The following is a 16,714-nucleotide window of genomic DNA, read 5'->3' on the forward strand; positions in this document are numbered from 1 at the left end:
GAGAATAGTTTAAAAACAACATTGTAAATACAGTAGGTGCTAAAACAAGTTAAAAGACTTCTGGGTAAGCAGATAAAAAAAGTAATATGTTTAGCCTCGACTTAAAGGCGGGGATTGTATTGTAGGAAACCTTGAAAGCAACATCCTCGCTTCTTTATTCTCAGAGGGTGGTATCAGCCAATCAGATCGCAGAGCTCCTGCAGACAGCCACACACGAAGAAGAAGCAGAAAAGGAAGAAGAAGAGGCGACCCGGCGGCCACACTATTCATTCATAAACCCATCCTTTAATTGAGGACTAAGACATTCAACCGGATGCCTCTATGATCCAGCTAACCCTACAGCGAGATATACAGTGTTCAGTTTTCACAAGGTAAGGCTATTTATGCGGTATTAAAGCAGCTAGCATGGTGTTAGCTAACCGTGCATTGCTGTCATCGTCACGAGCGCCAAACTCCATTCATAAATATGGCAATTTAACGTCGGGTTGCTTCTCATTATAGGCAGCAAAACGAGAGAAATTAATGATTATTTAATGATTTTTAGATATGCTTTAGGATGCATTTGTATCTGAGACTTGTCAAAACAACATTTAAAACGTATTTTTATAGGTAGCATTATTATTCTGGAGGGCGGTGGCAGCTAACGAGATGTAAAAACGACTGTAAATTAGGATTTGTAGTTATTTGTCTTCTTCTTTTTGCGCCGAATTGTAGTTTAATCAAAGAAAATATGTAGCATAACATATGCAATGGTTATTTTGAACATGCAGGCGAGAAAAGATTAAATTGCCATAATATTCAATGCAGTTTGGTGCATCTTTATCTCACGCTACAGTGGAGTCTGGGCTAATTCTTGCTACCAGTGAACAGTACTGTACCTAAGTAACATTTCAGGGACTTGTACCCTACTTGATTATTTACTTTCTTTGATACTTCTACTACACTACAGTTCAGAGGTACATGGTGTACTGTTACTCCACTCCATGTGTTTAATACCTTTAGTTACTTTACAGATTTGGATGAATGATGTGAAATATAATCAAGTGTTAAATCAGACTTTAGTTCCACCTGGAGTAAATCCACAAGCTACCCTGCAGTCTACAAAGTACTTCAGACTAGCTGCACCTTCACCAGCTTTGAGAACACTTTCATGATCAATAATTATAAAACATATCATATATATTATTCTGAAATGGACCAATGAGCACTTTTACTTTTGGTACTTTAAGTATATTTTGATGCTAATACTTTTCTACTTTTACTTAAGTAACATTTCGAATGCAGGACTTGTACTGTAACAGAGTATTCCTACACTCTGGTACTTTTACTCAAGTACAATATCTGAGAATAGAACTGGAGATCTTCTTTCCTTTTGAACATTTACACACAGTGTCTTTAATTAACCCCCATTTACCCATGAAATGTCTCGTATAACATGTAGTTTAGTCATTTGTAGCTGTCTACACCGGGGTCAGAATGTCAGTTTGATTAGCAACGCCAGAGGGAAATAACTTATGACGGAACAAGAAGGGTTTTTAAGTAAAACGATAATCGTACAAGTGTTCCCTGTGCCATGCTTTTATGAATGTCTGGGTGTAACATAGAAAGTAGTTCTCCATGTGCACGGGGAGATTAGCAGAGGATTAGGGCTCCACAAGGACAAACGGACGACAATCACGAGGCATTACTTCTTCCGTCACACTGGACCAAAACACTAGCCATTTCTAGGATAACTTTAATAAGTCACCTAAAAATGGTGCTGTTATTTATTAAGCAGAGAGATACAGATTGTAAAGTACGGTCACATCAAAACTTGACGGAAAAAAAGAAAACATTGTCCCAACAAGAAGTACTCGTAGACGAAAATCTCTGTTTATCTTGGTATATATAATATGGTTTGTATGGCACTTTTTAAACAATAATAAAGGCAGCTCAAAATACCCTAAAGTAAAGATAATACTTACATGATGCTTGACATAATAACACACCCTGCATGATAAGATATAAATAATGCTAAATATAAAACATAAGATGCTTAAAAGTAAAAATAAATACATGTAAAAAATAAGTGCAAGAAAAGAGCAAAAGAGTGTCAGGCCTGTATCATAAAAGTGTCCGAAATATGTGGCCCTGTAGTCCTGCATTTAAAATGTTACTTAAAGGTGGGGTAGGTAAGAATGGAGAAGCCAGCTCGAGTGCGCTAGAATTTGAAAATACACAGCCGTAAAGAATCTGCCCCTTCCTCACAAAGCCCCTCCCCCAACACACACATGACCAATGAGGGCACGAGATAAGTTTGTGCCCCGATGGAAGGCTGACAGGCAGGTAGGCCATCCAGTTACTTTAGCCGGCTCAGATGATTGGTCGAGCTTTTTAGCGCCACGGCTTCCACGGATGACATTTAATATATTCATTGCTGTCGGGATGTTAAGAGCATCCCATGGAATATAACAAGTGTTTCTGAAGTGAATTACCTACCCTATCTTTAAGTATAATTAAAAGCATTAATTTACCTAAAAAGTAGGCTACTCGCAGAATTGCCCTTTTCAGAATCATCTATATGCTTCTATTACATTACAAGTAATTTTATAATTTAATTTTAATCGTTTATTTGAACCGGGACACATTGATGAACACTTTAACAAAATAATGCTTTCAAATGGAAATTAGCCGGATTTTAGCTCTGAGCTCATCCGTAGTCCCGTCACATACAACATGTATGAACGTGACAGTTATAAACATGGCAAAAATACATACATGATATGCAGAAAGAGCAAGAGCAGCAGCAGGGGCGTGCACAGACATTTGGTGGGGCTGTTGCTCTAAACTGGAAAAAGCCCCCCCCCCCCCCCCACAAGACCTTTTGAAAATTGTAACTTGTTTTTAATGTGAAAGAAACAATTATCACATCAACTAAATTGAACAGTAATTGACATCTCATAACAAAATAAGCAAAGGCGACTACTTACATTCGGTAACTTGATTTTAAAAATGAAAACCAGGGACATTTTTTGTTTTTCAGTCCATATCTCATCAAAATATCTAATGTTAGTAACTATTAAAGACAAAATGGGGACAATTCTGTTCTAAAGTAGTTTGACCATTGCTGTGCAGACATTCTGATAAAATAGGGCCTCTAACTAATTAATGAAACCCGTTCAATACGCATTATTCTTATTCTTATCATTCTTTATGAGCGCAGTAACAGTAAGGTATCTAATTACTTATTTATTTAGTATTCCATAACTTAGTAACAGAGATGGTCAAAACTAAAGTGGTAGAGACATGGCAGAAATCTTACAATGAAGCGGGACATTGAACTGTTCACCCGTGAGAGGGCGATCAAGAAAAGAGAGAGAGTGGCCCCGTTGAGGGAGTTTACAGATCAGAAGACACAGAAAGACAGAAGCACAATAACAACCGACGGTATCAAGAGGAAGTAAAGTCCCCTGGTTTGTCCCTTATACCCTAACTGCCATGAGACAACTCGAAATCAAGTTTCCAAAATCCGACACTGAGGTGGTCTTAACGCACCGGCAGATGACGGCGCTGACAAAGTGTTTCCCGCAGCGAGACGCTACGATACTAATTGTTGGCTCATCATGCTGATTCGGCCACAACAGAAAAAAGAAAAACTAACTCGCTCTCTCCAGAGGGGCAGGTCAGCCAAAAAGGCCAAACGGGCCGTTGCCCGGGCAACATTAGCCCGTACCTGTGCACGTCCCTGAGCAGCACACACAAGCATTTACCACAAGGCAGCACAGTGTAGCAGCTACGACATATAAAGTGCAAGAGAGGATACAAGAGATACCTAAAGTGCAAGAGGAGATGCCCCTGTGTTAAAGTGCATTAGCGGTGATCGCACGTCTGGTTGTTTCTCAACCATCCTTTGAGTTGACCTTTGAAGCGATTGAGAGTGGGACAATCCCGTATCTCAGTTGGGAGGCTGTTCCACAACGAGCTGCCTTTAATGGAGAGGACACTGTGTCCAAAAGTTACCCGTCTGCGGTAGGGTTGCCAGAAACTGACCATGATCAAAATCGATTATTCGGCAGCCCTGGCGAATAATAATCGATTATTCGACCCCCAAGCAGAGCTTGCATTTAACTTCCTTTGGACTTGTATGTTCGAAGTAGTTCCACGAGGAACTCTTTTTACCTGCCGGCTGCCGCTTTGTTCATCTTTAGTCGCACGTGTGAGGGAGAGGGGGGGTGGGGGCGGGGTTGGTGTGTAGCGTGCTGCAGCAGCAGTCTGCTCTGCGCAGGCTTCCTCCAAGTTTACAGTAAAACAAACTGGTGGTGTGACCAATGGCCATTTACAATTATTAATACTATTATTAGCATATATATATTTTGGTTGAAACTAAGCCAGAAAAAAAAATAAACATAAATAATAAATAAAAAAATATATAAATAATAAAAAAAATATATAAATAAAATCAATTTTTAAAAATAATATTCGATGATGGAGACTGTAACGAATATTCGAATAATCGAATAATCGCTGGCATCCCTAGTCTGCGGTGGACTTCAGTCTCCTCTGGTTTCTGACCTAGTGCAGCGTCCAGTGTGTTTTCTGTGGATGAATTCCCCATACTTTTAAAAGACTTCAAAATAGGGGTGGGCGATATGACGATATATATCGTTGTGACGATATTAGGTCTCCACAATATGCTTTTTCAGAGATATCGTATCTATCGTGATACTTTTTTTTTTTTAATTTTTAAAAAAAAAAACTTTTCCCTTCAGTTATGCTAAAGTCTTTTATTGCACTTCAAGTCTAAAGTTTACATTTTAATTGTTTGGCACTGACTTTTCCTCATTGATCTTTTATGTTTTACTTAGTTATGTTTACCCTCCTTTTCATGTTTATTGATGTTCACTGCTAGTGCTACCTCAGAAAGTTCGTTTTTATACTGAGAAACTGTGCCTTGAAGCCATATCAAAATGTTGAATTGTTCATTCAGGGATTCATTTCTGAAATAAAACCAGCTTGAAATGCTATTAATCCTTTTTGTTTTAGTTTCTGTCACCTTGTAAGTGCTTGTACTGTTAAGTAACGTGAAAAATAACCATAATAACCGACATGAAAAAATATTGTGATAAATATCGTCTATCGTGATACTGCTTGAAAAATATCGTGATAATATATTTTTCAATATCGCCCACCCCTACTTCAAATTGCCAAAACTCAAGAAATTGTGTTTAGGGTGGAACAGTGAATGTTGCTACGCCTCGATAGCTCTCTTGAACAGCTGTTCTCTGGGTTTCAGGCGAACGACCAGTTTGTGAAACAGTATTCAACGTGGGTCCTGTATCATTGGTGTAAACTAGTTATGGTGGAAGTGGCTGTATCTGATGTAATGGTACCAAATGTCCTTTATCCAGGTTGTTTGTGTACATTTTTAAAACAGATTTGATGACCTTATTATGTAATTGTTTTGCCCAGATGTGTGACCTCTCATGATGCTCTTTCTCCAACAACTTAATTTAGCTGCTAAAGTCAGATTTACTTATATTTGATATACCTGACCTGACGAGTAGATTGTCTATAAATGGAATATTTGACAGCAGTTTAATTTAATTGTCAGTGTGTTATCATTTGTAAGTTACCATGACGCCCATACACTGCCGTGGGATTTTTGAATCTGAGTTTCTGATGTCTTATTGAGCCTGAAGCTTTTTCCACAGACAGCTGTTATCCCTCATGTTTGCAGATTGGATGCGATGAGATCGAGACGAGTGCGCTTCTCATTTTAGTTTTGCCACCTTTGACCATAAACAGATGCAGCGTCGTAGTTTTAAGAGTCTATTTGGGGTTTCTGTCTGCTACTTAGGGCGACTGTGGCTGTGAGGGAGTGCGGTCGTCTTTCAACCAGAAGGTTGTGGGTTCGATCCCAGCCCATGCGGTCAACATGTCGATGTGTCCTTGAGCAAGATACTGAACCCTGAGTTGCTCCCGATGGCCAACGGTGTGTGAATGTGTATGTATGTTAGTGCATGTCCTAACATACACTGCTCTGTATGAATGGGTGAACGACATGTAGTATGTAAAGCGCTTTGAGGGGTCTTAAAGACTGGATAAAGCGCTATATAAGTACAGTCCATTTTACTGCTTCAGACTGGATGTGTTTATGGCCTCAGATTGAACTCCTTTACTTCTCCAACACACAAATGAACATTTACAAGATAGCTCTAAATCCACTGATATGTCAAACATCTTAAATGGAGTGAAGCTTTTGTTATTGGGGGGGGGGGGGAGGGGGTTGTCCGGTGCCTTGCTCAAGGGCACCACGGCATTTTCATTTCATTTCTTTATTAGGATCCCCATTAGCACTAGCATGAGCATTGGCTATTCTTCCTGGGGTCCTCACACACTCCCCAATTATCGCCATCCTAAGGCCAAACAAAAGTAAATACAATTAAGTGTACATAATAATATATGCATACATAGCCACAGGCACAGTTCAAATGTACTTTGTAATACTTAAATAATTTGTTAGCAACCTTTTGAAATGTACTTGGCAGGGCAGGAGGTGAACTGGGACCTCTCCAAGTAGCAGTCCACACTCCATATTTTAGATCTGGTCGGCTCCCAGTCCAAGCCCCTACCGACTGATCCACTGCCGGACAAATAACTCACATAATATGAATATGAAGCAATTTAAAGAAACCAATCAGGGATAATTAGCTTTTTAATCATATTATTAAAAGCCTAAAGGTTTTAAACCATATTCTCACTGATCCATTTAAGCGAGAATAGGGAAAACACAAGGATGTACTAGCTTATAATATATATGTTTAGGAAGATAAATAATAACACGTTCATTTTGCAATCAAGTTGCCAGTGCCTAAATGACCTCAAACATAACGCGTATGTGCCATCACTGTAAACAACACTGATTCTGTATTTTAACAGTTATTGATTCTAACATAAATCAAAATATTAAATGTTTGTTTCAGTCTGAAATATTTGACGAGTTGGTTTCAAACCACCTTTTTTAAGGACGGTGAAATTTCTTTATTTAACCCATGGAAACTTGTATAAATAACAATAATTTAACCTCAACATATATATTTTTTAACATTTAGATTCCTGTTATTTTTGTTTATATTTGATTTGGTTTTTGATTGGATTCAGTACAGCCATCGTATACAAGTATCAAATAATAGTGAACTTCTCTGGTAAAGCTATTTGATATGGATTGTTTTAGCTTCTTCAGATTACATAGTGAACATGTGACACACCTAAGAAAGCTATAGCTATTTGTATCAATAAGAATAGCTATTTTAAGAGTCACATCTTAAGAGCTGCTGTCTTCACAGAGGAATCTTTCTCTCGTGTTGCCCTCCAGCCTCTCGTGGTTTCCCTCAGTGCTCTATTAAAAATGGTAAGTACTTCTAAATATGGACCTAGTAGTAGAATACTTGGTGTTGTGTCAGCATACCAAAAATGTATGTTTATGGTGGTTGATTTTGGTTTTTAAAAAATTGTAAAATATATTTCTTTATGGTAATTGTCATTGCTAACGACTTTAATTGTGATTCTGATAAACTGGCTAATTATTTCTTCCTTTTTTAAGCTGTCCATTAGTTGTCGTGGTCATTTCATTCATTGTTAAACCTTGAAGGATGTAGGGCTGTTCGATTATGGCAAAAATCATTATCTTGATTATTTGGGTCAATAATTGATATCACGATTATTAAAAAAACGATTATCCATTTACTTTGAAAACATCCATTTATTGAAAAATGTATGTTTTTAACAGTTGATCACCCTGAACTTTAAGTATAACTCAACTGAAAAAGCAATAGATGAGAGTAGCACCTACGTCATTTCCAGGCCAAAATTACGGCCACGCCCACTTTTGGGGGAAACCAAGAGAAGGGTCTAGCTGCGTCCGCGGCCAGTACACGGCGGTACACGATGGTACACGACACGCCCACCTGACACGACACTACGGTGGCTGAGAAGGGTCTAGCTGCGGCCGCGGACAGTGGAGGTTGAAACAAGCCCCCAGGAGTGCGCCGGAGTCTTGTGGCCAAACGGCGGTACTACACTTCCTTTGTGGTCTCTAACTCGTTGGATACTTTTTTTTAAACTAAATAAACTACCCAGTATGAACGTTCCCGGGTAGCAGTTCTCTTCCCTCCCTTCAATCTAACCCTTCCCTTCCCCCCATCCTAACCCTAACCACTCCCTACCTTTTTACCTAATCCTAATCTTCCTTCCTCCCTCCTAAACCCCAAAACCTCTCCTACTGTAAGAAATTAAAATCAATGTTTATACTACATGGGCTGTATGATGTAAATCTCGTCAATTCGCTTTTCACGGTGGTGCCTCTCAGCCACCGTAGTGTCGTGTCAGGTGGGCGTGTCGTGTACCATCGTGTACTGCCGTGTACTGGCCGCGGCCGCAGCGACCATATTGGAAACCAACGCTGTCATTTGAACGGCGGTCGATACAAATTCTGAAGTTTTTGCCAATCCGATCAAAACATTTTGAAAACCGTGGATTTTTGGATCTTCAAAGAGCTCGATTACGATGGCCAGTCAGGCAAACGATTACATTCGATCATTGGTAATCGACAATCGGTCTTGATATATGGTTAAATTAAAATCAGTAGGCGAGGCTGTAATTTCTCCAGCTGTTACTCTCATGAGCGAGGCAGAACATAATAGTTTTGTCATGCCAAAAAGCTGCTGTGTCGTTTATTGCTCCTCAAACATTAAAAAATAATCCAGAGTTCAGTGTTTCTGTTCTTCCTCTGAGAAGAAAGGATGGTGACAGAAGAGCTCTGTGGCTTCAGGCTCGATCACCATTCAAATGACAGCGTTGCTTCCCCCAAAAGTGGGCGGGGCCGTAAAGTGACGTAGATGTTACTCTCATCTATGAAAATCGATAGCCTACTGCTATATTTAACCACAATGTTTGCATGTCTGGCCATTGGAATCGGGCTCTTTGAAGATCCAAAAATCTCCCGTTTTCTTACATTTCTGATCGGATTGGCAAAAACTTCAGAATTTGTATTGACCGCCGTTCAACTGACAGCGTTGTTTTCCCCCAAAAGTGGGCGGAGCCGTTATTTTTGCCCGGAAGTGACGCATTTGTTACACTCGTCTATACAAAAAAAAAACTTTTTCCCCCATTTTTTTTGTACAGCTAACGGCCACTAGGGAACCTCCTAAATCTATGGGTTTTACAGGTGAAATTAACCACCTTTAACTCTACGGGCTCTAGGACCGGTCCGCGCCCGCCACCTCTAAGCGGCGGGCTCCAGCAGGAAAAGCTGGAGCCCGGAAAAGAGCGAGACAGGTAGCGCGCCAAAGTGAAAGTGGAACTGAGAGACAGAACGAGAGCAAGACAGACGGACAATTTAGCTGCTGCGGCTTATATGCAGGTGCGCTTTGTAGTCCGGAAAGTACGGTATGTTGTTTTCATAATCGTTGCAAGCTAAAATCGTAATTGCGATTAAAATACGATTAATTGAGCAGCCCTAGAATGATGTTGACCAAATCTCTTTTTAAGTGTCTTTCTTTATTGGTAAGAATCTATTTATAAATATCATATTTGCTAATGCAGTTTCAGATTTCCCCAAATTGATAAGGCCATATTTGGTGTATGTGTCTTTGACAAGTTTTAGAGTTTACATTTTGAAATGTATAAAACATGTTATTTAAACATCCTGATTATTGCAAGCCAATGTATTTCTTGAAGATGAAATGAAACCTGCTAATTCATATAATCTTTGCAACACACGGAAGCACTTTCCCTCCCTCGTCTTCTGCTTTTGTCTCTCAGCCGACAGCCTTCTGCTTCAAAACCCTGCGGAGTAGCAGCTGAAGTTAGATGAATATCTGCACTTCACAAATCCTTGAAGTACAAAAGAGTCACAGTCAATCTCTGGGAAGGAAGATAACAGATAAAAGTGTGTCTGTCGTCTTTGTGACTGTACCAGCGCTTCGTGTCTTGCGTTATGCTTCGTTCTCACATCTTATCGGTGCTGTCGGCGTGATAAATGAACACCACATACAGAGGCGTTTTATAGAAGTCTGCACCAGAAATACTGCAGTTAGCTAATTAACCTAATAGACCTGGCATAGCACCGGTCCCTCGCGATGAGCTGCATATCGATCCTTTTACTGCCCGGTGGTCTTGAATGTCTTAGTGTAAATTCAAGGTCTGTTTTTCCATGTTGAACTGCTCTTTCCTGACACGGCGGCTCCATGCTTTGGGCAGCATTTTGGGAGAATTTGCACGAGCTTTCTTGGCTTCAGCCGGCATGCCATCTGGGCCGGCAGTGTGTCCGTCGCTGGGAGGAATATTGGCCTTTTTTATCTCATGTTTACAGGGATGGTTTTGTTTTGTGCACTTCACGAAGGGTTGTGTTTTTCTTGCAAGTGAATTTTCTCTGTTGATATCAGGGTGTAGCCATGTTTAACCTGCTTATGAAACTAACCACAGTTCAAAATCATACATCCTCTAACCTCTATGCCATCCTACTATTAAAGAGGACATGTCCTGCTGATGTTCAGGTGTATATCAGTATGTAGTGTCTCTACTTTAAAGAGTCCTCTCCTGCTGATGTTCAGGTGTATATCAGTATGTAGTGTCTCTACTTTAAAGAGTCCTCTCCTGCTGATGTTCAGGTGTATATCAGTATGTAGTGTCTCTACTTTAAAGAGTCCTCTCCTGCTGATGTTCAGGTGTATATCAGTATGTAGTGTCTCTACTTTAAAGAGTCCTCTCCTGCTGATGTTCAGGTGTATATCAGTATGTAGTGTCTCTACTTTAAAGAGTCCTCTCCTGCTGATGTTCAGGTGTATATCAGTATGTAGTGTCTCTACTTTAAAGAGTCCTCTCCTGCTGATGTTCAGGTGTATATCAGTATGTAGTGTCTCTACTTTAGTGTCCTCTCCTGCTGATGTTCAGGTGTATATCAGTATGTAGTGTCTCTACTTTAAAGAGTCCTCTCCTGCTGATGTTCAGGTGTATATCAGTATGTAGTGTCTCTACTTTAAAGAGTCCTCTCCCGCTGATGTTCAGGTGTATATCAATATGTGGTGTCTCTACTTTAAAGAGTCCTCTCCCGCTGATGTTCAGGTGTATATCAGTATGTAGTGTCTCTACTTTAAAGAGTCCTCTCCCGCTGATGTTCAGGTGTATATCAGTATGTAGTGTCTCTACTTTAAAGAGTCCTCTCCTGCTGATGTTCAGGTGTATATCAGTATGTAGTGTCTCTACTTTAAAGAGTCCTCTCCCGCTGATGTTCAGGTGTATATCAATATGTGGTGTCTCTACTTTAAAGAGTCCTCTCCCGCTGATGTTCAGGTGTATATCAGTATGTAGTGTCTCTACTTTAAAGAGTCCTCTCCTGCTGATGTTCAGGTGTATATCAGTATGTAGTGTCTCTACTTTAAAGAGTCCTCTCCTGCTGATGTTCAGGTGTATATCAGTATGTAGTGTCTCTACTTGAAAGAGTCCTCTCCTGCTGATGTTCAGGTGTATATCAGTATGTAGTGTCTCTACTTTAGTGTCCTCTCCTGCTGATGTTCAGGTGTATATCAGTATGTAGTGTCTCTACTTTAAAGAGTCCTCTCCTGCTGATGTTCAGGTGTATATCAGTATGTAGTGTCTCTACTTTAAAGAGTCCTCTCCCGCTGATGTTCAGGTGTATATCAATATGTGGTGTCTCTACTTTAAAGAGTCCTCTCCCGCTGATGTTCAGGTGTATATCAGTATGTAGTGTCTCTACTTTAAAGAGTCCTCTCCTGCTGATGTTCAGGTGTATATCAGTATGTAGTGTCTCTACTTTAAAGAGTCCTCTCCTGCTGATGTTCAGGTGTATATCAGTATGTAGTGTCTCTACTTTAAAGAGTCCTCTCCTGCTGATGTTCAGGTGTATATCAGTATGTAGTGTCTCTACTTTAAAGAGTACTCTCCTGCTGATGTTCAGGTGTATTACATGTTGAACCCAAATACCTGTACTTTCTACTTCTTACATGTTGAACTCAAATACCTGTACTTTCTACTTCTTACATGTTGAACACAAATACCTGTACTTTCTACTTCTTACATGTTGAACACAAATACCTGTACTTTCTACTTCTCACATGTTGAACTCAAATACCTGTACTTTCTACTTCTTACATGTTGAACACAAATACCTGTACTTTCTACTTCTTACATGTTGAACCCAAATACCTGTACTTTCTACTTCTTACATGTTGAACTCAAATACCTGTACTTTCTACTTCTTACATGTTGAACACAAATACCTGTACTTTCTACTTCTTACATGTTGAACACAAATACCTGTACTTTCTACTTCTCACATGTTAAACCCAAATACCTGTACTTTCTACTTCTCACATGTTGAACTCAAATACCTGTACTTTCTACTTCTCACATGTTGAACTCAAATATCTGTACTTTCTACTTCTCACATGTTGAACTCAAATACCTGTACTTTCTACTTCTTACATGTTGAACTCAAATACCTGTACTTTCTACTTCTTACATGTTGAACACAAATACCTGTACTTTCTACTTCTTACATGTTGAACTCAAATACCTGTACTTTCTACTTCTTACATGTTGAACTCAAATACCTGTACTTTCTACTTCTTACATGTTGAACACAAATACCTGTACTTTCTACTTCTCACATGTTGAACTCAAATACCTGTACTTTCTACTTCTTACATGTTGAACTCAAATACCTGTACTTTCTACTTCTTACATGTTGAACACAAATACCTGTACTTTCTACTTCTTACATGTTGAGCTCAAATACCTGTACTTTCGACTTCTTACATGTTGAACCCAAATACCTGTACTTTCTACTTCTCTCATGTTGAACTCAAATACCTGTACTTTCTACTTCTTACATGTTGAACACAAATACCTGTACTTTCTACTTCTTACATGTTGAACACAAATACCTGTACTTTCTACTTCTCACATGTTAAACCCAAATACCTGTACTTTCTACTTCTCACATGTTGAACTCAAATACCTGTACTTTCTACTTCTCACATGTTGAACCCAAATACCTGTACTTTCTACTTCTCACATGTTGAACTCAAATACCTGTACTTTCTACTTCTCACATGTTGAACCCAAATACCTGTACTTTCTACTTCTCACATGTTGAACTCAAATATCTGTACTTTCTACTTCTCACATGTTGAACTCAAATACCTGTACTTTCTACTTCTTACATGTTGAACTCAAATACCTGTACTTTCTACTTCTTACATGTTGAACACAAATACCTGTACTTTCTACTTCTTACATGTTGAACTCAAATACCTGTACTTTCTACTTCTCTCATGTTGAACTCAAATACCTGTACTTTCTACTTCTTACATGTTGAACCCAAATACCTGTACTTTCTACTTCTTACATGTTGAACTCAAATACCTGTACTTTCTACTTCTCACATGTTGAACTCAAATACCTGTACTTTCTACTTCTTACATGTTGAACTCAAATACCTGTACTTTCTACTTCTTACATGTTGAACCCAAATACCTGTACTTTCTACTTCTTACATGTTGAACACAAATACCTGTACTTTCTACTTCTTACATGTTGAACTCAAATACCTGTACTTTCTACTTCTTACATGTTGAACTCAAATACCTGTACTTTCTACTTCTTACATGTTGAACTCAAATACCTTCAAAGCCTCTTTACTTTTACTCGAGTAAAGACGTTTAGTCAGTACTTCTACTTTTTTAAACACGAGTATCTGAACTTCTACTTGAGTAAAGGAAGTGTGTACTTTTCCCATCTCCGGCAGTGTTTTGGGATGGCTGTTAAGCTGTGCAACATGGCGGTTAAAAAATGCAGTATTTAGTCTCTAATCCTTCCGCAACATTTCATAACTTGACTGTATATTCTTTTATGTGATCTTAGAGGTGAGCCATGGCTGAACCGACTGCCCCCCGCCCCCAGAGGAAGATGTCCACCGCTGGGGAGAGTGTGTACAAAGTGCTCGGGCTGGAGAAAGGAGCCACAGCTGAAGACATAAAGAAAGCATACAGGTAACCGTCTGATCTCACAGATATCGTATGATTATGTATTTATTTCAACAAGGACCATGCACCATGACAAATACACTCACCTCAGGAAAGAGACATTTCCATCCGAGTCCTTAGGCAGGTACACAACAATCACTAAGCATCATCTCTATCACACAAACCATTATAAAACGTGGTTTAAGTACAGGTCAATAAAATAATACATGGTACAGTTCAAACATAATATTACAATAAAGTTAAATGTGAATTAGTACTATAATGAAAATGTCTCCTCAGAAGGTATTTGTATCTCTAGAGAACACAGGCTGACCACATTGTAATTCTTTATTTTACTATATGCTGTCTTTATTTACTAAATCTGTATCTAATCCCGACATCAATAATCAATTCAGTTCAACTTTGATATTCTAACTTTCACATTTTGTATTATGTCGACTCGTCGTCCATATAACCTTATTACCATAATCTTCTGTTATTTTAGTCTTTTTTAGTCTTTTTTTTAATCTTATATATCTCAACTTTTTTACTTCTTAATGCTTTATGGTTTTTTATTTCAATTTCAGAAATATTTGGACTGTTTATTTCTTGTGTCTTAATTTCTCTTATGTAAATTGCCTTGTTTTTATGCTGCTGCAACGCAATCTGTCTGTCTGTCTGTCTGTCTGTATATACAGTAAAAATGGCTTTTGTAAACAGTTAACTATTTACTATCCAATCACAAATTGAAGATGAAAATATCCTTAAAAGTTCCAGATGTTCCTTCGCTTCACGTCTCATTTTATTTCCTTTCCACTCTTCTTCTTCTTCTTCTTCTTCTTCTTCTTCTTCTTCTTCTTCTTCTTCTTCTTCTTCTTCTTCTTCTTCTTCTTCTTCTTCTTCTTCTTCTTCTTCTTCTTCTTCTTCTTCTTCTTCTTCTTCTTCTTCTGCTTCTTCTTCTTCTTCTTCTTCTTCTTCTTCTTCTTCTTCTTCTTCTTCTTCTTCTTCTTCTTCTTCTTCTCCCACATCAGGAAACTAGCTCTGAAGTACCACCCGGATAAAAACCCCGACAACCCGGACGCAGCGGAGAAGTTTAAGGAGATCAACAACGCCAACTCGATCCTGAACGATGAGACGAAGAGGAAGATCTACAACGAGTACGGCTCCATGGGCCTGTACGTGTCCGAGCAGTTCGGAGAGGAGAGCGTCAAATATTACTTCCTCATGTCCAAATGGTGGTTCAAGGTGCGTTCACAATCTATTAGGATCGATCAATCAATCAATCAATCAATCAATCAATCAATCAATGTTTATTTATATAGCCCAATATCACAAATGTTATATTTGTCTCAGTGGTCTTCACAGTGTGTACAGAATATCAGTATGACAATATGACACCCTCTGTCCTTAGACCCTCACATCGTACAAGGAAAAACTGCCAAATTAATGCCATCCATAGTTAGTATATCTTTAGATAATTTGTTTCGTAGATTCTTCGGGCCAAGTACAATAACTTCAGTTTTGGTCGTGTTTAACATCAAAAAGTTTAAGGTCATCCACGTTTTTAAGTCCTTGAGGCAGTCTTGAATTTTATTTAGATGATTAATTTCATCAGGCTTGATTGATAAATATAGTTGAGTATCATCCGCATAACAATGAAAGTTTACAGAATGATTCCTTATAATATTGCCTAACGGAAGCATATATAATGTGAACAAAATAGGTCCGAGCACTGAGCCCTGTGGCACTCCATGGCTAACTTTGGTTTGCGTGGAAGATTCATCGTTGACACGTACAAACTGAGAGCGTTCAGATAGATAGGACCTAAACCAGCCTAAAGCAGTTCCCTGTATGCCAACTAAGTGCTCTAGTCTTTGCAATAGGATATCATGGTCGATAGTATCAAATGCAGCACTGAGATCGAGCAACACAAGAATAGAGACAAGTCCCTTGTCTGAGGCTATTAGAATATCATTTGTGACTTTAACCAGAGCTGTCTCTGTGCTATGATGTGTTCTAAAGCCAGGCTGAAAATCTTCAAATAAATCATTGTTTTTTAAGTAATCACACAACTGTTTTGCGACCGCTTTCTCAAGAATCTTTGAGAGGAACGGAAGATTAGAAATAGGTCTAGAGTTGGCTAAAACCTCTGGATCGAGGTTGTGCTTTTTAAGAAGCGGTTTTATCACTGCTACTTTGAATGATTGTGGAACATAGCCTGATAATAAAGACATTCATAATATTTAATAAAGAAGTGCTAATTAATGGAAAAACTTCCTTCAACAGCAACAGGATGTTTAAAGGTCCCCTATTGTGTGTCCCTTCTGTGGAAAGAGACTCTGAAAGTTTCAGGAACAAAGATTCTCTCTCTTTTTGATCCATTTCTATAAAAACCTGTCTGAAAACGAGCTGATCAGATTTTGGCCACTTTATGATGTCATAACGATGTTTTATCTTGAGTAACCATTAGCCAATCAGCAACCAAGGTAACCCTTATCACCTGAAGCACCATTGAGTTCTTTGTAACCAGATCTCTCTCAGAGGGGCGTGGGGAGGGGCTCCTTATTTTCATCTAAAGTAACAGACAGAGAATCAGCACTTTGGAAACGGGGCTGAAACAGAGGGCATTATGGGTAATGCTGCAATGATCTGTCTGGTGTTTCAGCCAATCAGAGACAGGTTCTGTATAT

The 16,714-nt window shown here is 38.9% G+C and overlaps 1 protein-coding gene across 2 annotated transcripts in view; it reads left to right on the forward strand.

Moving 5' to 3' along the window:
* Positions 1-182: 182 nt before the first annotated feature.
* The window catches only part of dnajc5ga (DnaJ (Hsp40) homolog, subfamily C, member 5 gamma a), a 29,127-nt gene continuing 12,595 nt past the window's right edge, over positions 183-16,714 (forward strand). For both annotated transcript variants that reach the window (XM_034075429.2, XM_034075430.2), the window contains exons 1-3: positions 183-371; positions 13,924-14,051; positions 15,056-15,269. In XM_034075429.2, the coding sequence (XP_033931320.1) occupies positions 13,933-14,051; positions 15,056-15,269 (333 nt within the window). In that variant the 5' untranslated portion in view covers positions 183-371; positions 13,924-13,932. The remainder of the gene's footprint in view (positions 372-13,923; positions 14,052-15,055; positions 15,270-16,714) is intronic.

This window comes from Pseudochaenichthys georgianus, chromosome 24 (genome assembly GCF_902827115.2).
Source record: "Pseudochaenichthys georgianus chromosome 24, fPseGeo1.2, whole genome shotgun sequence".
Classification (NCBI taxonomy): Eukaryota; Metazoa; Chordata; class Actinopteri; order Perciformes; family Channichthyidae; genus Pseudochaenichthys; species Pseudochaenichthys georgianus.